Source organism: Falco naumanni, chromosome 4 (genome assembly GCF_017639655.2).
Source record: "Falco naumanni isolate bFalNau1 chromosome 4, bFalNau1.pat, whole genome shotgun sequence".
In the NCBI taxonomy this organism is placed as follows: Eukaryota; Metazoa; Chordata; class Aves; order Falconiformes; family Falconidae; genus Falco; species Falco naumanni.
Genome location: NC_054057.1, coordinates 2,109,171 through 2,136,974, shown reverse-complemented (window position 1 = coordinate 2,136,974; position 27,804 = coordinate 2,109,171). Strand labels below are relative to the sequence as shown.

The 27,804-nt window shown below is 37.2% G+C and overlaps 1 protein-coding gene across 5 annotated transcripts in view; it reads left to right on the top strand.

Annotated features, from left to right (window-relative positions):
* The window catches only part of ATP2C1 (ATPase secretory pathway Ca2+ transporting 1), a 70,362-nt gene that overhangs the window by 27,006 nt on the left and 15,552 nt on the right, over nt 1–27,804 (top strand). For all 5 annotated transcript variants that reach the window (XM_040592201.1, XM_040592198.1, XM_040592196.1 and 2 more), the window contains 14 exons: nt 10,061–10,171; nt 11,081–11,197; nt 12,843–12,932; nt 15,634–15,669; nt 17,605–17,666; nt 18,011–18,119; nt 19,790–19,945; nt 20,578–20,646; nt 22,224–22,299; nt 22,805–22,871; nt 24,001–24,125; nt 25,382–25,479; nt 27,172–27,267; nt 27,376–27,465. In XM_040592201.1, the coding sequence (XP_040448135.1) occupies nt 10,103–10,171; nt 11,081–11,197; nt 12,843–12,932; nt 15,634–15,669; nt 17,605–17,666; nt 18,011–18,119; nt 19,790–19,945; nt 20,578–20,646; nt 22,224–22,299; nt 22,805–22,871; nt 24,001–24,125; nt 25,382–25,479; nt 27,172–27,267; nt 27,376–27,465 (1,260 nt within the window). In that variant the 5' untranslated portion in view covers nt 10,061–10,102. The remainder of the gene's footprint in view (nt 1–10,060; nt 10,172–11,080; nt 11,198–12,842; nt 12,933–15,633; nt 15,670–17,604; nt 17,667–18,010; nt 18,120–19,789; nt 19,946–20,577; nt 20,647–22,223; nt 22,300–22,804; nt 22,872–24,000; nt 24,126–25,381; nt 25,480–27,171; nt 27,268–27,375; nt 27,466–27,804) is intronic.

The window sequence follows — 27,804 nt, the reverse complement described above, 5'->3', positions numbered from 1 at the left end:
GTAGTCTAAGCCTTCAGATGAATTTGTATTAATTTTGATAAACATACTTTGGTCACAGTTCTGTGGTCATATGATTAATGTGTATTTCTTGGCCTAGAAATAGTGGTGTACATTGGAAGTGGTCCAAGAAAAGTCCTTCCCGAGGCAGCTATTTATTTTTATTAGCTAGAATCCTGCTGCTTTGTTCTTTGGTAGCATTGCAAGTAGGGAATGGAAAGCTGTAGTCATAGCTCCAGAAGCTTCAGTGGTCGTGTATGTATGTGCTGCCTATCTGATATAGCAGTATGGGCTAGTACAATTTCTTAGCCCAATTATCCATATGAAAACTTGGCCTACAACAAAGAATTTAACTGTATAAGGTATCAGCTGATAGATGCTTGAAAACTAATTGCAACATAGGATGGGAAGACATCTTACTATATGTGGGTGGACTCCTTTATTGTGGAACACTGGTTTTTTGGGGGTAGCTTCTGCTAGAAGGTGTTGCAGAAGCCCAGCTCTCCAGTGTATAGATCTGGGCAGCAGTGCAAAGCACTGTAGAGCCTTTGCCGACAGAGTCGAGTAAGTAATCTTTCTCTTGCTTTGTGGAAGTAATGCATAGTAAAGGCAAAATTACTCGCTTAAATATAGTTTTTTGTGTTCTAGCAGATAGCAGGCACTCTTTCTAACTTTTTTTTTGATCTGAATCTGTTGGTATAACTTTATATGTTGGAAGGGGGTGATGAAGGGAGCAGTAATCAGTTTCTCATTGTCTTAAGCAACTGGATTTAATTGGTAAAGTGTTAGATATTTGAAACACTTCTGAACTACAAGTGTAGCATAATGCACACAGATTGTAGAGGTTTTTGAGAAATTAGATGAGGATCCATCCAGAAGAGTCTAATTTTGTTCTAGAGAAAGGAACTGGCTATAAAAAGACTTTCTGAGCCTTTATTTTTCTAATCCTATACCAGATTTTCTCTACATACAGTAGAGTTTTCTTTGTAAAAAGTGGGAGATGATATGAATGAAACACACGTTCAAAAGTGATGGCTTTTTGAGTCTGTCAAAAAAAGGTTATCAAAATAGGCTTTTTGTAGTACAACCCTTCTGTGCTAGTGAAGAGTTATTTGGAAAAGCCTGACCTCTGTTTAAGAATATTTAACTTCTTAAAATATCCCTAAAAAGCATGTTAGACTTTCTGAAGTCCTAATTGGTAATACTAGGGAAATGATCTGTAATCAGTATCCTTTTTTGGAATTGTTGTTTGTGTAAGAAACTATGGAATAGGATATTGTTTATTAAGATTTATGTTAAGCATAATGTAAAGACTAGGCGCCAGATATCCAGGATGCCTCTTGTGAAAAATAAGATAACCGCCAGATGTCCAGGATGCTGCTTGTAAAAGAGAAGATAACCGCCAGACAGAAACAAGACAGACGACCCCATATAAAGATATATGAGTAAGGGGTTAACACCTCCACTACTTCATAAACACGAAAGTAAAGAGTATAAAAAAGGACTGTTTAAACTGCTCAGGGGGGCAGTTGGCGGAGCGCAGACTCCCCTGCCGTCCAGCGCTGTCTTTGCTCATATTCTACTTGCTATAATTAATAAAATTTTAATTGGATTATGATCCATTGTGGTCTCAATTTATAACAATTTCGAGCCCCACTGAGTGGCTGGAACGACTGAGGAAAGCCCTTCAGCTGTACTCTGGGGTAAATCCAGACAACCTTTAGGGCAAGCGCTCCTCAAAACTCAGTTTGTGGCAAAATAATGGGAAAAACTTTAGCGGAACACTTCAGCAGGAGAGGACAGATAAGGGTAAAAGAAATAATTAAGCAAGAAAAGCAGATGGCCAGCAAGGGCATAAATTACCTTAGACTGATAAGAACACTGCAAATGAGCAAAAGGTGAAAAGTACACCATGAGGAAGACCTACAGCCTTCCTCCCATAGACCACGGCCCACATTCTAAAGACCCCGGCCCACAATTTTTGGAAGAATCTGCACAAGCGTGAAAGACTGATAAGCTAATTAGCATACGAAGAGAGGGTAGGCGGGTTCAGGTAATGAATATGTATAGGCATTAATGGAATATTCATTGTTTTCAAGCTGCAGTGTTGCTTATTTTGGTTACCGGATTTATGGAATGTGGAATTTGACTTTGATAATTGTTACTGTGATTTCGGCTATATTTTTGAAAATAATAGTGAGCTCTTGGTGTTGCTGTAAAAAGATACCTGTGTGTTGCATTTTGTAAGTAGTAATTCTGTAAGTGATAAGTGTGTTCTGTGAGTGTAAGCTGGAAAAATGGGAAGAAAACAGAGTGGTGGGATTTTAAAGAAAAGCCCGTTAGGATGTGTTTTGAGTCACTGGAGGGATATTGGAGGATCCGCTGGTGGAAATGTGAATAGGAAAACATTGATAAAATATTGTAAAATGGTGGCCGCTTTATAAGTTGGAATGTGGAGAAAAGTGGCCTTTTAATTAATAATTACAAGGTTATTAATAATTGTTATACTCATTTATGCTGGAAATGTGAGAACATTTCTGTATTCAGTATATTACAAATGTTGGTATGTGGTTATTGTCTTGAACATCCGAGGGGTGAATGTGAACCTCTGTATGTTTTAAAGTGTATATGGTGTAAAGAATTATTATATGTATGGTGGCGACAAGAAATTGAATGCCCTGACTGTAAGGTTTGGACGCCTTGGGATAAGAGAGAGAGCTGTAAGTGAAATTAGAGTCTCTGTGGTTGGGATAGCGATTGAGATAATAGTAAGAAAGGTCACTGGAAGGAAATGGGGGGGGCAGCTGGGGAAGCGTGAATAAGAGAACTTTGGCTAAGTACTGCAATCAGTGGTGGCCCCTGTCTAAGTTAGGGGACAGAGAAAATGGCCCTTAAACGGCACACTGAATTATAATGTTTTGCTAAAATTAATGTTATTTTTAAGGCGAGAGGAAAAATGGGATGAAGTAATGTATGCTGGTATGTTTTTCACTCTGAGGAATCACCCAGAGTGGCAAAAGAGTGTGGTATTAACCTAGCTCCACAAGATCCCTTAATATTAGCAATGCAAAAGGATCAGAGGGGAGGTTGTGGTTCCTTCTATGGAGCAACCAGAATGAAACACGTTGTAAGATAAAAAACTTGTGCTAATGTATGTAAGATCTGAAGCCGGGGGGGGGGGGGGGGTGGAGAGTAAAAAAAAACAAAACCCTGTGAAAGTGTTAAAGTATTGGGGTGAGTTTGTACAAAGCCCCGTACCCCCTCGAAGGTGCGGCTGAGTCACGCTGAATGCATGGCAGGGTGTTTGCTATTTGCCTGCGAAGGCTGATATGTAATAACACAGACTTAAAGCAACAAGTAGCAGATTTGCATTCAGGGTAAGAAAGAGTTAAAACAGAAGTGCTGCTGCAGAGGCAGGCTTGTGTAACCTGCAGAGCAGGAACAGCATCTCCTGCCCCGAATCCTCCTGATGGTGGGGAGGAGGGGATTGCTGTTGCTGACAATTGAGCAGAAGGACCTGACAATGTCACCCCAATTGCTGCAGCATTTGCAGCACAACAGGACCGGTAACGGCCCCTCTAGGGCAGGCAGCGGGTCTGAGGAGAGTAAAGGTGAATCTCTGATGGGGAAATTTAGATGTTTGAAAGTTAGTTGTGAATAGGACTGGATATGATTTTTACTAAGGTAATCGTGATGTAGAAAAGTTGGTGAATATAAAACCAACTTATTTGGTGTTAAACTTCAGTGAAAAGAATTTGTTACAGTTGTGGGAGCTGCTGGCCGCCAGGAAAATAACCTGAAACCTTTAAAGTACAAACTAAGAAAACAAATAAGAATGCCAAAATCTCCAAAATCTTTGTTAGGAAGAGATTTATTAAAACATCTAGACGTTTAAAGAAGGGGAAATGAAACCAAAAGTTAAAAATGATCAATTAACTAAAATGTTGAGCTTATCTTTAATTCAACAGAAAAGTGGAAGAGAGGACCTCCCTGAAGTAAAAGAAATCTTTAACCAGGTATATCTGGAAGTAAATTCCAGGTAAGGAAAAAAATGCTTTACCTGTTACAGTAGAAATGATAAACGGGAGGCCTGCCTAGTTCAGGTAAAACAATATCCCTTGGTCAGCAAGGCTGTGGGGAATATTGCATAAAAAAACTAAAATAAAATACACTCTGTAGTAGTTCTACTAATGTAAATCTGTGTTTTACCATGACTGTGACTTGTTATGGGATGTGCAGATGAAACTCTGCATTGACAACAAAGTACAAGGAATAAGGTTGGTCAAGTGCCTCTTACCACAATCAAGGGCAAGACTGGGTTGGCCTCTGTGTTTGCCACCAAGAAAGATCTTGAGCTCTGCTGCTGGCTGCAACCCAGTAGGCGTTGAGCGGTGGGGACATGTGCCATGCCAGACCTTGATGTGAGGAAGGGCCCCCTCTGTTATAAGAGGGTCGTCCAGGAAGGAAGAACATAAGATGGCCCATTAAGGCACTGATTTGGAAACTGGAAACCGCCTGGCCGACCATGAAGCCATACAAGTAGTAGAGGAGGTAGGAAAAAAGGAATTATCCTTAATACCAGACGGTAAAATCCAAACTGTAAGTACAGATCAGGAGCCAAATTATTCTAAAGAAAACTTAAAGGTCATTCAGGACATGAATGATAAAATAAATAAGTGGACTTATTTGAGGGATGGTCGTATAGTGATACCATCCAATTTAATATGGACCACAGCCGTAATAAAACATAATAAGATGCATTGGGGAGCTGATAATTTATATAAAAGTCTAAATCAGAAATTGATAGGGCAGAACTTGTATACTGTAATAAAACAGGTGACTCAGCGATGTGAAATGTGTTTGAAAATTAGCCAGGGCAACAGTGGCAAGTTGATTTTTCCAGACTCCCAAGAATTGAGGGGGTACCAATATTTATTAAATGAGTGGACACCCCAACGTATCATACAGTATTATAAACCTGCAACTTGGAATCCTAATGAACTTATTAACGGCGCTCGAGAACCTATCTACAATCTGAATCATATAATTCGTCTACAGGCTGTCTTGGAAATTATTACTAATCAAACAGCTAAAGCTTTTGATGTTAAATGCAATTTATCAACACAGGATGGTTCTGGACTACCTGCTAGCCAAAGAAAGAGGTGTTTGTGGTAAAGTAAATGTTTCCAATTGTTGTTTGAAAAGTGATGACAATGGTGAGGTAGTTAAACAAATCACATCAGAGATAGGGAAGTTAGCCCATGTTCCCCTCTGAACTTGGAAAGACGAATATTGACTTGTTTTCCTGGCTTCTCGGGAGCCCCTGGGTAAAACGAATCCTATTTTATTTGTTATGTGGATTAGCCACCTTATTGTTTTTGCCATGTGTTGTTCCATGTTTATAAGATTAATTCAACACGTTATAACTAACATGCAATTTGTTATTATGGTTTCACCCGATGGCGTTAAACAAATGCGAGTAGTATGACAAAATGTACACACAAAATAACATTTTAATAGCCAACAAGAATTTGGAAACAATTAACTCTTAACAATTCAGATAATAATGTAAGCTGAGTAAAAAAAAAAATAGAATAGCAATAAAAACAAGCGCCAGGAACGCAAAGACGACGATATGGAAACGCCTTTTATACTTTTTCACCTCCGCCATAAGTTCTTGACGTGAGACAACAGAAAAACGCACTCTCTGCCTAAACAGCAACAGGAAAAAAAAAAAAAAAAAAAAAAAGATATATATATAAAATTTTGATCTTCTTTCTAATGAACCATATAGGTTAAACGTTTTGAGAACACTCACCTTACAGAATGTTCAGAGGGCGAAATGTCCACTCTAGACCTTTCTTCTCTGGCAGGTGACGTGGTGGTCTGGTGGTGAAAAAACCTTACATTGAAAACGGGGACCTGTCATTTGGCCATAGTGCCATGAATGTTACCATTAACAGACTTACCGGAGTGGTAAGCTCGGGAAAGGGGTTTGGGACTTCATCTGGGCACGCAGTAGCCATTGTTTATCACGCGAATGGTCCGTGTATACCTTTGAACATGCGCATGCGCGATTTTAAAGCCCCACAGAATGTGCTGGAAAAATCTGGAAAGACCGCGCATGCGAAATCCCTATAGTCTAGCCATGATAGTGACGCATTAAAAAAAAAAAAAAAAAAAAAAAAAAAAAAGAGAGAACGTGTTAAAGAAAAAGTGTTATTTTTAAGTTTTGGTTTTGTATGTTATTATTATATGTATTACCCAACTACGCCTATTGTAATTGTGACGTATTACCTTGTGAGTGTTATGATAAATGTTAAGATTGTGGAAAAAGGTTTATTTGCAGTGCCGAGAATGAAAGTAGTATCTAATAAACAATAATAGGATAAAAAAAAAAAAAGGGGGGGATTGTAAGAAACTATGGAATAGGATATTGTTTATTAAGATTTATGTTAAGCATAATGTAAAGACTAGGCGCCAGATATCCAGGATGCCTCTTGTGAAAAATAAGATAACCGCCAGATGTCCAGGATGCTGCTTGTAAAAGAGAAGATAACCGCCAGACAGAAACAAGACAGACGACCCCATATAAAGATATATGAGTAAGGGGTTAACACCTCCACTACTTCATAAACACGAAAGTAAAGAGTATAAAAAAGGACTGTTTAAACTGCTCAGGGGGGCAGTTGGCGGAGCGCAGACTCCCCTGCCGTCCAGCGCTGTCTTTGCTCATATTCTACTTGCTATAATTAATAAAATTTTAATTGGATTATGATCCATTGTGGTCTCAATTTATAACATTTGTGTTTAGCATCTGTGTCAGGTGGTATAGGGAAAAAGATTTTTCTCCAGATTAAAATTTGTAATGCTAGTCAGTTGACTTTTGCCTGCTCTTACTGGCAAAGCTTGATTGCTCAGCATTTTTGTTGAACGTGGAGTCATCTTGGTCAAAATCATTTGTTTGTGAGTTTGTTTTGAAACAGCACTTAGGCGTAATGATATTCAGCTCTAAACTGATGTTTGGTAGCTAATACCATGAATGTGGTATCTATTTTTCAATAAAGATCAAAAGCTAGTACTTAAGATAGGAAATCTTAAAGAAAACATGAGCTAGTAATTCTGTAGGGTGTGTTATCAATGAGGGGAGATTGTGGCAAAATTCTGGGTGAATTTTCGGTTTAGAAAACTGAAACACAAGTAAGGTTAAAATCCAAATTGTAACCACGTAAAGTATGAAAAGTCATAATCTCCAATGGCAATTTCCTGAGAATCGATTTAACTTAACATTGGCTTGTATGTGGACATTTAACAGCAGCTGTTAACTGGGTGTGTTCTTAACTGCAAAATAGGTGACTTAGAACAAAACTTTCTTCCTAGGGTGTGGGAGAGGAGGATAGAGAATGTCTGAAGAGAGATACATGAGAGGAGGATGGAGAATGTCTGAACTGGCAGGGGATGAGAGAACAGCTGGGTATTGTGAAGGAGAGTAAGAAAGATAAACATGGTTATCTAGTAGCAAATAGGTGTCTGCATGCTTGTAGTGAATATAGCTATGTAACTGCATGAATGGTTTCTGCCTTGAGCCTGGTGGTACATGTAGCTGGAATTTGTATCTGGGCTCAGAGATATAAATATGAGCTTCTCTGTACAATAAAGTGTCTCTGGTTGAACCACAGCTGGAGTCTGTGCCTTCGTACTCCGCAAAAGGGAATGAATCTCGTGAGCATCAAGTGTTCCGTGAATTCTGGTAAAAGTGGTTGTATGCTTAAATCAAAGGCTGTCTGTCTGCGTGAAAGACTGAGTGATCATGATGATGTATCACTTCCCATAATGACATTTGGGGAAATGAATCTGTAGATACCAAAGAGTATTTTATAAGGCTTAGGGTCACAAAGTCTGTATTCTTCCTAACTGAAATACCTACTATTCTGCTGCTGCTGTGGTCAGCTTAAGTTGATTTAGTAATAGTTCGGTGTTGTAGAGAGAGTCTGTGGTGCTGTGTTCCATGAGTAGCCTTAGACTGTGAAGCAAATGTTTGTCCCTCTGGTCCAGAATAGGTCTAACCTTGTTCATGTAAGGACTTTTTACCACTGGGTTTTGTAATAAGACGCCTTTTTAGGACAGAATTATACTAATAATTTTGGTTTTCTTCTGATGTTGAAAGTAATAGTTCTTTTGAAATATCTCAAATGTACGTAAAATGTTGAGAGAGGAAAAGTCTGTTGTTTTGTTGAACCATGGCTGAAATATTTTTGACTGGTTTTTTTCTTATCTGATTTGAAACATGTAAAGGTATTTGAAAATGATAACTTGGTGGATAATTTTGTTAATGTATGTATTTATAGTGTATTAATATGTATTCACCATAATTTTAAAAGACTACTTACACTGGTGTAACATCAGTGTATATAGTTAAGGTTTCAGTAAGTACCTAGCCAATGTTAAAGTGTATTTAAGTCACACATTTTGTAATACTCCAAAAATTTGGCCATAGACTTTCCAATTCTGGTCTTTGCACAAATGCATCATTAAAAGGATAGTAAAGAACAAAACAAAGGTCTTGCAGTGGGATGAAATATAGAAACTGGAGTGGAGGTGTGGCAGACCATAGCTGAGCGTTTATTCTTAGCCTTTGCTGAGCTGCGTTCCAGCTGCCGAGTCCTGCTGGTTTCAGTCTACAGAAAGCTGAGTGGGGCCCAAGGGACTCCCCATCTTCGGAGGCCAGTAAACACACCGTTAAGGTGCAGTTCTTTTCTCTGCCATCTCCCTTGCCCAAGAGCTCAAACCCACACCCCGTTTCACCTGCCTCTTGCCTTAAGTCTCTAGACCTGCTTTCTTAGAACTACAGTGAAGGAGCAAGTCTTGTTGCTTTACTGTTTGACTAGGAGCTACATGGCAAGTGTGGAGAGTTTCCAAGGGTTTCTCTTGAAAGTGAAAGCGCGCGAGTTCCAACTGTAGCACTTTCACCTTTGCTCATTGTTCCATTGGGCCCCTGGGATGAAATCTGTGTGGAGACCCTTTAGGTAAGGAGCTAGAACAACATGTACTGAGTTACATAAATCTCAGCTATTCTATTTGAGTACATGGCGAACTGCATTCAGGATAGAAAATGAAGATTGTCCTACCTTTTTTAGGGGATAAAAATGCTGGAATCTCTTAATGTATTGTCATCTTGAAGTACTTTATCTTATATTTTATGTCTCAGTATCCATGGAGGAGATTTATATATGACAATTTTTTTTTTTTTTAAAAGCATAAAACCACCTATTTGAATTCTGTGACAGTATTAATGGGAATACAATTTCTGTGGTGTGCATGTTTGCATGTTAGGTGTCTTCCAGTTAATGGAAGGAGTGGATATGTGTGGCACGATGGGACGAGATATTAATTGTGGGTGCAATAAGGTAGTGAGGGGGGAAGAAAGAGTACCATTCCAGCTTCTCTTTTACTAAGTAAGAATTTGGAAATTCTGAAGCTTCATTAAATATCAAAGCAGTACTGAGCTGTGTGGTCAATGTTGCTATTGCACTGTGTTGTAGTTCACAAAATTTTCACTTTGTAAAATTACCAGAAAACATTGCTTTTTATAGCATTGACTTAAAGTTTTTGTACTATAGTCAAATTTTATTATTTTATTTTGCATCTGTGCTCATTTGAGGTTTTCTTAATGTTGTTTCGCCTTTCTTTGTGTACAAGAAATGTGAATAGGCCTGCTTAGACCACCTTCATTAATGAGAGAAAGTTGGGGCAGGGAGTGATTACTTTCTGACCAGGTATTGGTGATAATGAGCCTAAAGGATTATAAATATATTTAACTGTTAGGATCTTTGTCATCACTGAACATGTCATTAAAGAAGTAAGTCTTCAGTTGCATGTCTAGCATTTTCTTTTATTATTGTAGGTGGTACTGCATGAAAATAAGCTGAACTGTAGATTTTAAGTGCAGTGGTTATCAAAAACTACCTTTTAATGACATTAATACTGTATTGCTCTGGTATATATTTTTTGAAATGAAATGGTAGTGTGCTCTTTCCCTTCAGACTTTGATTTTATTTCTTAGGTTGCACGTCTTGAAAAAATCCCTGATGGTGACAATGAGACAATGATTCCTGTACTGTCTTCAAAAAAAGCAAGTGAATTGCCAGTTGATGAAGTAGCAAGCATTCTGCAAGTAAGTGATTTTGTATCTCTTAAGAAGACACTGGTATTACCAAACAATAAGTTTGTTATTTCTTAAGGACAGATCTTGTCATTGGATGTCTTGTGCATTGTCATGCAGTTTGGTGCTGGCTATTGCCTACTTCTAAAAGCATGTTGATTTTTAAATTGTTACTTGAAATATCCTAATCTAACATTTTTTTTTTAAATTGAGGATTTGGAGGGGGGTGGGATTCAGCTTGAAAATGTTTGGATTTCTGTATGCTTTATATAAGATTTTGTTAATAAAAACGCCAGAGTCAACCTTACTCAATTCTGTCCTCTTTCTCATAGCTATTGCTTCAGTTTCTTTAAGGAATCCTTAATGTCCTTAATTTGTTTTGGTAGCCTCCATTTTAAGTGGAGGAACAGGACTGGAAAAGCTACCCATTGACAGATTTATGAACCATTGAATCTGGGTTAATTTTCATGATACATGGTCTTTTTTCATTCTCTGTATGCTTGACTGCTTGAGGAGTACACAGTGATAAGTTTGTCACTGACAACTGAGACATTGAAGCTATTGCTGTTTTTTGGCTGTGTGACCAAACTCCTGACATAATCCTCAAGGGTCTGAACTGTGCCCGTAGTTTGGCTGCTTGTAGAGTTTTCTGCAGGGAAGATCAGCAATCTTTTAGAGATGTTAAACAGCATCTGCTTCTGTAGTAGTTCTGTGATTTTTTTTGTTGAATCTCTTAATTACTGCCAACTTGAGTTTTGAAATAGTTAGCTTATATTGTCGTACAAACATTAGTACCAAGTTTGTCTTTCTGATACCGGCCAAATTTGTATAATCTAAGGCTATATATTTAGGTGTTGGAATTCAGTTTAGAGTCTTACCAGTGTAATTGCTGACTGTTTTATTGTTCTCATATTTTAATAGGCTAATCTTCAGAATGGCTTAAAAAACTGTGAAGTTTGTCATAGACGGGCATTCCATGGATGGAATGAATTTGATATTAGTGAAGATGAACCACTATGGAAAAAATACATTTCCCAGGTTAAGATTTTTGTCCTTTCTGCTTTTTGGTTTCAATACTTGTCAGTAGTATTGAATTTTATTTCAATTTACTTACCTTTTGTCTGCATGAACATCTTCTGATGAAAGCAGGGAAAATCTAGTAGAACAGGAAATGGCAGCTTCTGTAATTCATATCTTTTTTATGTATTGAAAAAGCTTTTCTTTAGATATATGCCAGTTTTAACTTAAATCTAATATCCAATTTAATGAAAATCTGGTGGTTTAATTACATGATTTGTTCTTGAACGTATCTTCATAACTAACCAAAGGAGTACTGCTCATAACTAGCCTGAGGGCTGGAGAAGTAGAAAACAGTTCCCTGTAGGCAAACACTCGAGCACGAATCACACTAAGGTCAGGCACAGATGCATATGACTGTTGGTAAATATTTAAATGGAACATGAAGTATGAATAACTTGATAGACAAAGAAATTTTAAACAGCAAAATGGCTGCCTGTGAACTGAGGGTAGAGGTGTGAGGCACCTTCATTCTGGTGTTGGGCAGAACTGGTGAAAGTAAAGTATGATTTTTTTTTTTTCTATTACTGTGATTTATCTCATATATATGTATGTATGTATGAATGAGCATGTGTAGCTTCCCTGAGTGGTGTGTAAGTGTCACTACTTCCTCTAGCCTGCCTCTCCTGCCCCAAGATATTTACAACTAATTTTCACACAGAAGTTCTTTATAGCGAACATGTTGACATGAAATACTTTGGACACTGTTTCCTGCACCTTGTCTGAACAACAGCGCCATAAAGTTCTGGAGTAAACCCTGAAGTAATAGATGGTTAATTCTAAAGACACTGTTTTACTTGGGAGTGACTAAAAAGGTGTTCAGTGCTCTGGTGATGTGATATCAGTGAGAACATCATCACATTAATGTCCCCTGACATTAATGTTTTATTTTCCCATGTGTAGTATCAAATTAGTCAGATCCATCAGAACGCTTCTAAAACATATTATCCAAGTCTATTTTAGATGGGATTTATTAAGATACACAATTGCTTTGAATGTGCTTATGTGCGCTTTTAGAATGCCCTTTAATTGTAGGAGTGGGTTCTTTCTTGTAATATTTATTTAAAAAAACCCACATGTTAGCAACCAGTTGTCATGTACAAGCATGATCCTTTTTTATTTTAGCCTTAAAAATCTGAATAAAACATATGATCTAAAAGGAGAGCTTCCATCTAGTAAAAAAAGAAATCATGAATTGAAAGTTATGAAATACATTGCTGCCTTGATAGTGATAAGTTGCTGGTAACAGGATAGCCTGTTACCTCAAAGACAGTTTGATATATTTGAGGCTTCTTTTTTTTATGTTTAAATACAGTATAAACAAATAAAGGAGATGATTGGTTTTGTTTTAAAAATGTGAATCAAATGTAACAAGTGTTTTTCCCGTTATATTTCTAATACGGTCTCTTCAAGGTCTTTGATATTTAAAAAAACCCTCATGTAAACATCTGAACTGTACAGAGTCAGATTTTCTTTGCACTGGTAGGTTAGAAACATTTTATTTATAGAATAATATGTTTCAAAAATAGATTAGATGTACTTTGAGGGGTAGATAAAATGGTCTTTCTGTCAAGTACCACTAAATTACTGTTCTGTTTAATTTCAGTTTAAAAATCCTCTTATTATGCTTCTCCTGGCATCTGCAGTCATCAGTGTTGTAATGCATCAGTTTGATGATGCTGTCAGTATCACTGTGGTAAGGAATTAAAAATTTTATCTTTGGGAGTACTTCAGAATGTGTGACCGCATGTACTTTCAACATCATATAAATGCCAATGTGGGATGATATTACTTGATTCTAATTAATGACTTTGATTTGTATGCTGTCACTAAATCTGTTTAGCTTGTGACTGGATTTGTTTTTTAGGTTTTTTTTTTTGTTGACTGATAGCAGTAACACATATCAAAATGTATCAATGAATAATTATCTGCCTGCCTCTTGCATCTTTACTCTTTCATTGGTTGAAATGCTTGTCTTCAGGCATTTGTTGCTATGTAATTTTTGTCTTAAATTATGCTTTAATTGAAAATTGAAACCAATAGAAGCCTTCTATGAATTTACTTGCAAGATGTAATCTTTTAAAAACATCAAAATAAGTGAAGTCTTCAGAAACAGCAGAAGGAAGTCCGAAGCTGAAATAATTTTTTTTTACAGAAACTTGCAGTTAAATAGGGTGCTAAACTAGTGAGCGAAATATAGTACTGCTAAACATTTGTCATTGCTAATGACACAGAAAAATATCATCCCTTTGACCTTTTTGGGGTGACAGGTGATAACTGAAAATTGGGATTTCAGTATGATCAGAGGCAACTTCTAGCTGTTTTGTCTTGGTTAAGCTCTACACTCTCTATGTTGAGTTTGCTTTTGTAATTAACACAGGGTAACTGGGAGTTTGCTCCTAACCCCTCTAATTCTTTAGAAAGTGTAGTTTTATTTGGAATATAAACTATGTGTCTGCTTTAAGAAAAACAAGCTATTTTGAATTTGATTATAGTGTTAGTTTGGAACGGTCCATTGTATTCCTAAATTGGGTTTAGGTAAATCATTGTATTATGAAATGTATTTAATTATATTGTGGCTGAAAGTTTAATTATTTCATTTTTTTTTTCCTTGGTTAGTGACCTTAAGTCTTGTTTCCTAACTCTCTTGAGCAAGGCAATGAGAAAAGAACAGGCCAGTTAGTGTAAGGGAGTGTTAATTTCTGCATTCTATGCTACAACTTGAGAAGGAATTTTTGATAGCCTCATGAATGTTAGTGGAGGTGTCTTAAAATACGGAGAAAAAGTATGGCTGAGTTAAAGTTCACCAGTTGTGGTTGTTGTCTAACTTTTGACTAACCTACCGTTTAGTCTTGTTGTTATTAATGCCCACTTTATCACCTAGTGAGTATTTGTCTTGCTTCATTTTCAGATAATAGCGTAGTTTTTCTGTGACTGTGTATTTGTGGTCAGAACCTTGACAACAAAACTAATGTGCTGTTAGAGGTCCGGGAATTTATTTCTTTTGGTGACAATGCTGGCTTGAGCAGCTTTTTTCATCTTTTTAGTTCTGCTGGTAAAAACATATCATAAAACTTCTTGATCTGGACTAGGAACTGATGAAGCTTTTAAAAAATTAGACTTTTTCCCATTTGGAGGATATTGGCTTCTTAATGTAAGCCATTGCACATCGACACAAGCTGAGACACCGATGTGAGGCTAGAGATGCAAAGTTACGTCAGGTAGCACGAACTGTAGAAGATAATACTGCTTCCAAAAGAAACACATGTAGCTTTGGTGGAAATTATTCCATGGAAAGATGGAATTTATATAATTATTTCCTAATACATAGTTGGTGAGGCTAATGTTAGTACCACAAATAAAGCAGATTTACTGGAGTTATCCTTGATTTAGTGAAGAGTTCTTCAAGAAGGTTGTCTCTTAGAAAATGGTAATATCTTGGTTATTTGAGTGTCTTGTATCTTGGATATCTCATTATTTGAGTTACAAATTCAGCTATTGTAACAAATCTCAATTTGAGAATATATTGAAGGGGAAGATGATGCTTAACTTTACACAAAGTTGATCTTTGTGACTTCCTGTAATAGATTTCATTGATTCATTCACTCACTCACTTTCACATCACATACTTACAAGCCCTGTGGTGTTTATATTGAAGTGTTGTGACCAGAATTGTATGTAATAATGGAGAACCTGTTGAGGCCTTAGTACTTCTCTTAGATTAATTGTGATGAGCAATTTTTTAAAGCTTTATTTGTTTGGGATCTCTTGCATCTTGACTTGTTTAGGGTATACTTCAGTGTCCTGTTTCACTCCTTGGGAGTCTTGGGCAGCTTATGAGTCTCATCTCCCTCTTGTTCTTGCTGGGATATTTTATGGCTTCAGACCTGTTCTTCAGCTTGCTACTTCATTTCTAGTCTTCAGTTTATTTTTAGTCTTTCTGTTACCTGTTGTTTGAATCAAACCACACCTATGATGCTCTGTAGCAGTTAACACACCATTCCTAACCTTTGTTCACAGAGAACAGCATTCACACTTAATTCAGACCAGTTCTTCTTTGTGTCATGGATCTCTCTCCACTGCTGTCTTTTGCTCACCCTTTAGGAACAGGGAGCAGAGGAAGTTTTTCTTGAAAATTGCTGCTAGTTATTATCTTATTTTTAGTAAAATCAGGTTATTGACTTCTTGGACATGGCTAGAGCAGATGTAAATAGATAACGGCATTGCTTTTGTAACAAACCCAAGGGATACAGCGTGATTCTGAGCATGAGAAAGCTTGTTTCAAATCATGTTGTTAATATGTAGTAACAGCTGTGGCTGAGCAAACCCAAATATGATCACATACTTCTGTGGCCGTTTGGAGTTCTTTTATCCCACCTGCTTTTGTTTTCTTGCAGGCAATACTCATTGTTGTTACAGTTGCCTTCGTTCAGGTAAGATAGCTGTTAAGATGATTGCTTTTATGTAAATTCTTCTATTTATAAGACTGAAGTAGTTGTCTTGATGCATTGTGCTGTGAATGGTGGAGTACAAAGCGCTGTGCTTTTATCAGTCTTGCCTTTTCTAAATTGCATGATTTGTCCTGCTTTAACCACTTTGACATTTACACATCTATATTGATATTATGCTCAGCCATAAAAGAGTACTTGTAAAGAAGTACTTCGAATAAACAGTGTAGAGGTACTTAAATATTTAACTTCATACAAAATAGATGATGAAAACATAGCTCTGGCTTCAATTTTGTACAGGAATTAAAAAAAATATATAATCATCTATATCAGATTGGTCAAGCATGATTAGCCTTCTGTGATGGAATGACTGTCTGGGTAGATGTGGGGGAGCAGCGGATGTTGTCTACCTTGACCTCAGCAAGGCTTTTTGACAGGCTTGTATAACATCCTCATAGGTAAGCCCAGGAAGTGTGGGTTAGATGATGGATTGAGAACTGGCTGAACAGCAGAGCTCAGAGGGTTGTGATCAATGGCACAGTCTCCAGCTGGAGGCCTGTAGCTAGTGGTGTTCCCCAGGGGTCAGTACTGGGTCCAGTCCTGGTCAACTTGATTCATCAGTGACCTGGATGGAGTGTGTCCTCAGCAAGTTTGCTGGTGATACAAAACTGGGAGGAGGAGGGGCTGATTCACCAGCAGGCTGTGCTGCCATTCAGCCAGACCTGGACCAGATGGGGAATTGGGTGGAGAGAAACCTGATGGAGTTCAGTAAATGCAAGTGTAAGGTCCTGCACCTGGGAAGGAGCAACCCCATGCACCGGTACAGGCTGGGGGCTGACCTGCTGGAAGGCAGCTCTGTGGAGAAGAATGACAGGTTGCCCATGGGCCAGCAGTGTGCCCTGTGGCCAAGAAGGCCAATGGCATCCTGGGGTGCATCTGGAGTGCTGTGTCCAGTTCTGGGCTCCCCAGTTCAGGAGAGACAGGTGGGCGACAAAAATGATGAGGGGACTGGAGCATCTCCCTCATGAGGAAAGGCTGAGAGAGCCGGGGCTGTTTAGACTGGAGAAAAGACTGAGAGGGGATCTTACCAATGTCTACAAATACCTTAAGGGTGAGTGTCAAGTGGATGGGGCCAGGCTGTTTTCAGTGATGCCCAGAGACATGACAAGGGGCAACAGGCAGAAACTGCAACATAAGAAATTCCTTTTAATATGAGGGAAAACTTCTTCATCTTGAGAGCAACAGAGCCCTCAGTGTGCCCAGCGAGGTTGTGGAGTCTCCTTCTCTGGAGACATTCAGAACCCACCTGGACATGATGCTGTGCAACCTGCTGTAGGTGAACCTCCTTTAGCAGCGGGTTGGACTAGATCTCCAGAGGTCCCTTCCAACCCCAGCCGTTGTGTGATTCTGTAGCTTTTTAAATCATAAAAATGTTGTTTAATTCTGTAAATACACAGCTTTACTCAGTGTGTGCCTAAACCAGAATTGCTTTGTGTCTCTGCTTTATGTCTTTGTTTACCTTAATTCTGTAATGTGTTTACTAAGTTAAAGATGAGTTGTGTTACCTTAGTTCTTCAGGGGCTAAGAGGATGAACACAGTATTTTTCTTACTAACTTGTTAAACAGTAGAATTTAATCATGTATCTGACCCCTGAGTTTAGAAGCATTATTACAAAGACTTAAAGATACTGAAGGAAAATGCAAAGGACCTCCGCTGTTCTTTCAGAAGAAATGCATGTAGACAAATCTGTAAATTTTTCAGTGTTTGGACCATATTTGCTTTTTAAAATGTGTAATGTAACAGAGCTGTTGAATGGCATCTGATTGTTTGGAATAGATGTGGATGTATCCTATTGCTGTTTAACTTTTGCCCGTTTTAAAAGATACCATCTGCTTTACTACTAAAAAATGTCTCTGCAGGAGTACAGATCAGAAAAATCTCTTGAAGAGCTTAGTAAACTTGTGCCTCCAGAATGCCATTGGTATGTAATTGTCCTTTTACTCCTAAATTTAATTTAATATGACTTAATCAGAAATGAGTAAATGAAAAAGATTTCACTGAACTTACTGCCTTTGTATCAAGCTCTTATTCTGACATAGAACATGCTTTGCTTTTCTCATTTTAAAGATTGTTTTATGAGCCAAAAACTTAATCTGCATTGCCCCTCTGAACCTTTCAAATGATGTTACTGATGTGTAACGTCAAAGAAACAAGCAGCAAATTAGAAATAATGTTTTGCTGAAACCAGTAACATTGCACACAACAGTGTGCTTTTGTCAGATAAAATGCCAAAGAAGACTTTCTTATTCTTGGTTTTACCTACAGTGTACGAGAAGGTAGAGTGGAACATACACTTGCAAGAGATTTAGTCCCCGGTGATACAGTCTGCCTGTCAGTTGGAGACAGAGTCCCAGCTGATCTACGGTTATTTGAGGTATATACCTAATATTGCTTTAATACTTAATAACTTTTCTTTTTGTGGGACAGAGGGGAAAATAGCTACTGAATACAGAAGTGCAATAAGTGGTGGTGTTTGGCATTCATAACTATTTTGATAGAAATTTTGAAATAATTACTTCTCAAATGTAACTAGGTTCTTAACAATATATGTAGTTTCTTACTGTAGGGCATGGAAGGAAAGAATGTTCCAATTTTATGTAGTAACGCATTCTTGAAAATTTTAGACTCCTTCCTCGATGTTAAACTTTTTGTGAATTTTTTTTTTTTCAGTCTGAATGATACTTCGGCAGCTGGTTGCAGGTGGTTTTGAGTCTTTTATTTGTATTAATCTTTGGGGTATAGTTTCAGTATTCTCTGATAGTGGAATATTAAAAGAAATAATTGTGAAATCGTACCAGTGTAATCTTTTCTCTCTGACACTTTTTCATCAGTGTGTGTTGTTCAGCATCTTCCAGTTTACTAAATATTTGATGTGTATCATTAACACTGCTGGAAGTGCTTGAGTTGAAGCAGTGGCACTGTAACAGTACTTGCAGATTCTCTAAATGAAGTGAATTGGGTATATATTAATCTTGCTTATTTTGATTCTTTTGTTTGAATAGTATCGTGTTGCTTTCCTGTTAGATTGGGTGTCCTCAGATTGTCCAGTCTGAGATGAATTTGTGGCGCTCTTCAGAAATTTGACTGGATCATCTGTTAGCTCCTGGAGAGCAGTTAGTACTTGAGTGGGTTTGTTTTTTGTGACTGTAGCCACTTTCTTCTTCCCTCAGCAATTGTACAGTCTCTGCATTGATACAAAATAGCTGTTGCAGCAGCATCTACTTTCTTGCTCATAGCATGCTATACTTACTGTAATAGCTATACTTAATCTAATAATGCAAAATTATTGTATTTTGTGAGCAGAGTTTTATGATTGAGTCTTGACTCTTTTCAAGACCCATTAAAGTCAATACATTAAGATGTACAAATAGATGCCAGGTAGGGAAAGATATTTAATTTTATATTTTCATAAATTATTTTTTGTTTTGGATTGTATCTATGGAACACACATTTTATTTTCATCTGTCAGCTGATTAATACAGCATAATTTATTTTTAGCTCTTCCTTCTCTAACTGCCCCCACTTGCTACCAACAAACTACAAAAATAACACAAACGTTCCTCTAGTCTGTAACTGTTGCCTGAAAATATAGCATATTTTCTCTAGAAGGTTTGGGAGCAAAAACCACTGCATGAAATATGGTTCTCATTAGTGAGTTCTTAACAGACCGTGCTAAGAAGAAGCGGACAGAGGAAGAGTTGAAGGTAGTATGTATGTGCACTTGCATTCCCAGTTAATTATTTTGTTTGGTGACAAATGTGTCACAGTTGCAGCCTCTTGAATGTTTTATAAAAAACAATAATGACTGCAAAATTTTGAGTAAACTTTTGAGTCTTCAAAGTGAGAACCTGTTGTATTGTTGCGGTGTTCTGTAGGAGTGCACATTGCTGCTTTGATCCTTAAAATACAGTTGATGTTGCCATGGCATCTTAGCATATGAATAAATAGGATATGTTTTTAATAGTTGAAATCGGGAAACTTCTGTTAACACTTCCAACTACTTACAAAAGATTGTCATGCTTTTTACCTATTTTGTTTTCAAAGGCTGTGGACCTTTCTATTGATGAATCCAGTCTCACAGGTGAGACAGCTCCTTGCTCTAAATCTACAACCCCTCAGCCAGCAGCAACCAATGGAGACCTTACTTCTAGAAGCAATATTGCTTTCATGGGAACATTGGTCAGATGTGGAAAAGCAAAGGTAAAGTCATTGTTGATAGGGAAGAATATTTTCCGTGTTTCAACTATATGAAGGCAGTTCTTACTTTGAAAGTTCACCTATCAATTCAGAAATGTACTTTAATGACTAATGCATGTTGAGATTTCTGATACAATAGAAATGGAATAGAAGTACAAATTTTTACTGGAAATACAGAAGACTTTATTGTGATACGGTGCATAGCTGTACTCATTGGTGCTTTTTCAGAAACCATTTTTAAAAGAAAATGAATCTAGGGGCAGGAGAATTTATAGGAAGCAGATGATGTGAAACTCTGGTCTAGGATATGGTATTTTACTTCTAGAACTACATTCATGTGTTTGAAAATCTGTAACTGAAAAAACAGTTGTGGCTAGTGTTAGGTGTAACCCTATTTGAGTTTTGTTACTGGTAGTTACTAAACACTTCAGCAGCGCACAGAATAGCCGTTAGTTTTACAGAGGCAAAATGTTTTTAGGAAAAACATTCCCTGCTTATGCCAAGAATTAATTTTATAAACAAAACTAACAAAGTTGCAGTAGAGTTAATGGTATTTGCCCACTCTGAGACAGAGCAACTGCTAATAGTAAAATTTCAACCTCAGAGTTGAATTTGTTTTATTTTTGTTTTTTTAGGGGATAGTTATTGGAACAGGAGAGAATTCTGAGTTCGGGGAGGTTTTCAAAATGATGCAAGCAGAAGAGGTAAGAGTGAATATTTAGAAGCAAAGATATATATATATATATATTTTTAAGTATTTCATTAATGAAAACCTCAAATTTATACCATAGGAACTTAGTTAAGCATAGCTTTTAGTATTTTTTTCTCTAGTAAAACAACTCTTAGCTTTTGAATGTGAAAATAATTAAGTACAACAAAATATTCATAGCTGACCTAAAAATGTTGACTGAAAATAATATTCTGAACCTGTTGAACAGAACAAATCTCACTGCAATTTGTGGAAGTGTATTTCTTTCAGGTGGAACTACATTTGCGTGGAGGGGATTTGTATGACAGATTTGTGCACTGTGTGCACAGGACTGTTTTCACTTTATTAGCAGTGTGCTTTGGGGTTATGCATGTGCCTCCTGCTGTTTCATGATCTCCACCTTATCCTTTTATAAGTTCCCTTTTAACTCTTGTATATCAAGCTCCCACAGAGTGATTTTTCTTTATTGCACTACACTGATCCACATGGGAATTCAGACTCTTGAGTGCTTTGTGTGTTGTTAGCTGCAGTGCCTTGCTACACATTTCAAGGGAATACTACTGTCCATTCTCTGAAGTGGAATCCACTTTAATACACATGAGGAAAACATGATCATCTGTTCAATAGTATTCAGTTTGTATTGTAAAAAGTGGAATTATTAATGAAAAAAAAACTAAGAGTGAGCCCTATGAGCGTTCTGCACCAACAGCATTCTGAAATAAGAGTATTGTAAGGTTATTTTTTATGTTTACATTACAGTAAACTCTGTTTGTAAATTTTGAAGGTGAGAGTGAATCAAACTTGATACCAGCTTGCTTGTATAGAGTGTATGGGCTTTTTTCATAACTTGTTGAACAAAGATGATGACCCAGTCTTCCTCTTTTTGCCAGGCTTTCTGTACTGTAGTCCACCATATATTACTACTAAAAACCCCAAACTTATTGGCATCCAATGTAAAAATCCATTTTCCTGTTTTGTGTTGTGTTTTTTTTAATTAAAACTTTTTGCTTTGTGTCCTCTCCTCGTTTCTTTTTCTTTTCTTCCCCCCCCCCCCCCCCCCCCCCCACACACACACACACACACACTATATTGTATAAATATTTCCATAATATTCTATTTGGCTAAATGGAATTTTTTGCAGGTGACTAACAAGTTGACCTTTCAGGGCTCTAATGCTTCAGTCTTGAAAAGTCAGTTTTATTCTTGCTATCAAGAACTTTCTGGTCTTCAAACAAGTGCAGTGGCTTTTACTCAACATGTTATTGTGCTTTTTTTTTTTTATAAGATCGTTGATAAGACCTTTTGTATTAGGTTTGCTGTAGACATAACAAAGCTCCCAAAGAATATTTCTAATAAATATTTCATTGAAGCGTTCTTGAGTTGTCTTGCATTCTACACAAGAATGGAACAGAATAGTCTCTTTTCATAAAATAAACATGTAGAAACATTAGGGTATAACTGCATCTTATTCGTTGACAGCGTCTTGAAATTGTGTATCTGAAGTAATATGTGATACAGTTCATGGTTTTTAACCTGTGCTTGTTAACTGCTGTGTGTTTACCATTCATCAAGGCTCCAAAGACACCTCTGCAGAAGAGCATGGATCTCTTGGGAAAACAGCTTTCCTTGTATTCCTTTGGTATAATAGGTAAGGGAAGTTACGTAAATGAATTACAAATTATAATGTAACTGAAACTAGCATGTAGGGTTGGGAAAATGAAAGATTTGATCTCTTTTAAATATTTGGCTCTTGATTTTATTGGTCACTTGGAGTTCACGCCGTAAACCGTATGGAGATTACTAATGTGACCTAACTTTGATCATAAGGGTATTTACTTGTTTCTTCCTGCAAAGTACTTTTCTGACGTTTTGTCCTCTAAACGCATCTTTTTAAATTGCAGTGTGTCTTTTTTTCTGGTTCAAGGTGTGAATGATCACCTCATTGTTGGTATGTTTGGGCAACTTGACTGGTAGAAACTTTCTTCACCTTTGCTATACTAGTGTAATCATACTTTGACAGTGAAAGGAGTAACAGATTTTTATAGATATCACAATGATAAGCTTAGTTTTAGCTGTTGGAGTTCTTTTTTGTTGTCCCTTTGAGGCTACAGTATTGGTTTTTACATTTATCCTGATGACCATTTTCTTTACAGGAGTTATCATGCTGGTTGGCTGGTTGCAAGGAAAGCATATTCTTGATATGTTCACAATTGGTGTAAGGTAAGAATTTTGTTTTTAAATAGTGTGGATTGTGCATTACAACAAGTTTCTCAAAGCTAGTGATGTCTGTTACAATATGCTTGCATACAGACTCTGCTCTGAAATTTGTATAAGGAATTAAAAATGAAAATAGACTTTGTGTTACAAAAAAGCAAATTCATACCTATTTTTAAGGATATGGTACGTTGTCAGTCTCTCAAACTGCATTTGTATGGTGATTTCTGAGTGTCTTCTAGAAAATCTGCAAACAGATAAGAGTTGTACGATTTGAATTTCCATCACTGAATAAGTCAAGTAACTGTAATTTTATAAGTGGCATCAGGTAAACTAAGTTACTACAGTCCTTGTCATGTATTTCATTAGCTCATTTTGTAGCATATTATGGAAACTTAATCCCAGGGTGTTGTCTGCTGAAGGTAATGCTGAATTTAGATGATTTAACTCTAGCAATTCAGGAATTTTTCTCAGAGTACAACTACATGGACAGTGCAGAAAGCAGAAGTGCTCCTTTAAATTACAGGGTCAGACTCTAGAGATTTCCCTTTTTTTGGAGGGTGGGGGTTTTGGGAGGTGAGTGGGTCCGAGAAGCACAGTCAGCTGCATCTTTGAACATTGTGTAATGAGTTATGGTGATCTTGCTTGCACTGTTACTGGGTCTTTCGTTTGTTTCTTAAGTGATCTTCTGTGCCATTCCCATACTTGACTTGCTGCCATCTCATGATCTGGAAGTAACAGCTGTGGATGAGCGGTCAACATGCAGTGGTGGCATTTCCCAGTTCTGTTTAGTGCTGACTACACTTATTCTTCACAGTCATGCTTTGCACAGCTCTAACTGGTGTTTTGTGTAGGCAAAACAGACGTACAATTGATTTCTCCCTCCCCCCCGAGTTTTCTTCATACTTTTGCATAAGTAATGAATAGAAATATCTTAAGTTACTGCATTTGGTTACTGTCTTCAGTGTGTGTTCTATTCTGAATGATATACAACTAGATTCACATGGCAGCTGATTCCTTTAACTTCCAACCCCAGTGAACAGGCACCTACAGAAACAATGTTTTGAAGTGTAAATGCATATGTATTCATGTATGATGTTATAAGACAAGATTTGTGTATTTACTTTCCTTACAGTTTGGCTGTAGCTGCAATCCCTGAAGGACTCCCAATTGTGGTAACAGTGACACTGGCTCTTGGTGTGATGAGAATGGTGAAGAAAAGGGCTATTGTAAAAAAACTGCCTATTGTTGAAACTTTAGGTATGACTAGACTAACTTAGAAATAGTGTTTTGATACAAATGTTGGGAAATCAACACAAATATTGATGACTAATAGTTAAAATAAAGCAGGTATTCTTATTTTGCTGGTAACGTGACATTATCTTTAAAATGTTTCTAAATTTAATGCATTTTACACAGAATGTTAGAATTCAGGTTTATGTTTTTGTGGGCCCTTTAACTATGTTCTTCATAGTTAACTGAAATAAACAGTCTGTCAGTTAATAACGTGCCACAGTAGCAGTATTCTAAACAGGCTGAGTGATTGGATGTATGGAATACTCTTTATACTTGTTTGTTGCAAGACATTCTTGTTAAATGTGTAAAATGTTTTTTTAAACTAAATTTTTGGTGTAAATTTAGGAGTGATAGTGACAGTTGCAAACAAATCCAGATATTAATATTAGAAAAAGCTTTTTAATCATAATGCACCTTCAGGGTGTTATGCTGCTCGTATTAAAACTTCAAAAACGTTAAAGCTTAAAAACATTCTGTATGCATTGCAGTCATAAAATGTAAAACACAAGGCATGGAAAAAAAAAAGTAGAAATTCTAAGTTAAATGATTCTGCTGCATGTGAATTTCTTTTGGCATTTGAAGTTTGGAAATATTTTTTCCAGTGCCTCTAGCAGAGATTCATTAGTTTTGCAAGGTTTGTCATTGCTTTTGCAATTTCACCTATTGTGTCCAGAAACATCAAGATACTGCAACACTCTTAAAATACCCTTTTCCTGAGTTAAAAAGGCATATACAATTTTCACATTTCTGTACTCTCTTCGATCTTACTGAAATTTGCAGGTTTAGTAGTCAGTCACAGTTGTGTGACGAAAACGTGGCTAGTGTTAGATGTTGCACTTTTTGATAAAGAAGAATGGCTGCTGTAAAGCAGGCTCTTAGCTTTCCTCCTCACCAGGAGTTACAATTTGAGGTTTCAGTAATGTACTTTGAGATAGAGTGGAATAAGGTGAAGGAGAGGTAGTGAATGGAAGTATTTCAGATAAGTTGTGAATTTGGATTTTAATTACTTTTTTGATTTATTGGATAAACTTGAGAAGAACCTTGTACAGCTATTTTTTAATAATTTAAAATTGGCTGTCTTTGTTAAATCTTGTTTTCTTTTGGTTTTTTTTGACAGCTGCACTGTTTCTAGAAATTTTCCCTGTCTAGAATACTTTGTTCTTCCTAGTTACATTGTTCTAAACAAGCATTGTCTTATAAATGTTAATGGGTTATTTCAGGTTGTTGCAACGTAATTTGTTCAGATAAAACTGGAACTCTGACAAAGAACGAAATGACTGTTACTCATATTTTTACATCAGATGGGCAGCATGCTGAGGTATGTAGTGAGACTCTTAGATTCTAGTTTTCCTTTTCACTTGTGTGTATGAGCTGAAACATGCTTGAGCCCACTGCAGATGAAACATCAGTTAAGAAAGCATAAATTTATTGCACCAAACTCCTGTTCCTCAACTTCCAGCTAATTTGTTCTTCATTTAGTATTGCAGCCTTTGAGCTGTGTTATCCAAGCCCTCTCTATGTACAGAAGAATTTTTTTGTGTATTATGTTAAGTTCTTGAATCTTCAGCTGGTTGTAGGACACAATAAGACAGATGCAGAGATATGGTACAAAGACAAGTTGAGAGATTGTGTTTCTCTTCATTACAGAAAGTTGAGGCTATTTTGCTGTTGCAGGTGCATAAAAACTTCATGTTACAAACATTTAAAATAGGGATATCCACCATTTGACTGAAAGGCAATTTATTTTGTGAACCTTCATACTTAGTGCATACTGTCATTCTTGCTTTTTCATGATGGATGAAGTTGGAAGTAGGAGCAGGAGATGAAACATCAAACAGTGGTGGTTGAGGTTAGGGAGTTGTTCCAAGGACTGAAGTAAATGATCAAAAGCAACAGAAATGGAAAAGCAGCAAGGTGTGGAGCTAGATCTGGTTTTATGGGACTGTTTTAAAAAAAGTTCTTAAGTTCTGGAACTCTTCTTGACCGGAGCTTTTTTTCCCCACAATACAGTTAAGAGGGTCTTGTCATTGTCTTCTGTAGGCATAAATACTGACACTTTTTCTTATTCTTTCCTGTCATTTACTGATGTTTGATTATATCCTGTTATTTATTTTTCTATTATTAGATATCTATAGGAATACTATAATTGCTTTTTCTTTAGTACTAGCACAGTTTGTTTACATCTGGGTCAAATCAGCTGCTCCTTCCTAAAATGAAAGAGAACTTGAAATGACTGTAAAATGTCTTGGCTGTTAGTGCTGTAGACATGGAGAATTTTTAGGATCCTGATGGGATTCCTGGCTTATGTTCTCAAACAGGGGTCCTCAAACTATGGCCCGCGGGCCGGATACGGGCCCCCCAGAGTCCTCAATCCGGCCCCCCAGTATTTACAGACCCCCCCGCCGGGGGTTGCAGGGGGGAAACCAAGCAGCCGCAGATGACTGCCTGCCACTGCATCCGCGCGCCGGCCCTCTGTTTAAAAAGTTTGAGGACCCCTGCACTAAAAATACAGTTCTAGCTCTCCAAGACCTGAGAGGCTGTTCCACTATGTTGCTGTTGTTTTTTTTTATCTTACTGGGTGAAAGTAGGACTCTCCTCTGTGCTTCCATTCCCCTGCAGGGGGTATGCATTATTAACCAGGATGAAGATGAATAGGAGGAAAAAATGAAAAAGCAAGAGAAATAAGAAAGATAGAAAGTTTGCCTAATACTTTAAGAAAATAACATACATTGCATTTATTTGTGCTAAGAAATAAAATTGCTACTTTAAAAAAAAATTAGTCTCTAATATATTTCATCAAACTCACTTGCCTTCAGTTTTTATTTCTTAATCTAGTATCTGCTACATTACAAGCTGAGTAGGAGAGTGCCTTAGCACTGGATAAAATCAGTCATTGTGGGTGGCGTTTTAAAAAATTTTCTATAGTTTATAGTAAAAAGCTGAGATTAAAACAGTGTTTGAACCTGGTGAATATCACATTGCATACTACCTTTGGCTGTATGTCTTTCAGGTTACTGGAGTAGGTTATAACAGGTTTGGAGAAGTGATGCTTGATGGTGAAGTTATTCACGGTTATAACAACCCATCCATTAGCAAAATTGTTGAGGTAAGATCTTGGCACAGAGAGGTGAGTTTTAATTGATGGTGTAACTCAAGAACTCTGTATGGCATTTACTCTATTCTGTTTCCTCCCCTTCCCTTCCTTATCTTCTAGGCTGGTTGTGTGTGCAATGATGCTCTAATTAGAAACAACACGTTAATGGGGAAGCCAACAGAAGGGGCTTTAATTGCACTTGCTATGAAGGTGCGTACTTGATGGTGCTTTTTTGAATCAGGTGGCAGATGGGAAGTGTGTAGAAATAAGGTGTGGGTTTGGTCATCCCATCCCCATGTTGCACTGCCCCCCTGCCATTTTCTTCTCCTTTGAGTCTCCTAGATTTGTGTTGCAACTGCTTATCTCTTAAATTTCTTACTTGTTGGAACTCTTCGAGTGTTCTAAAAGATGAGAGAAAATCGCTTAGAACTTAAGTGAATTATTTACTTTCAACTTTTTGCACTTAGTGCTGTCTCCATACCTGCCACAGCTAATTCACCTGTTGAATATTGATTGTGCTGTCTCTTTCCCAGTTCTCATCAGAAGCAG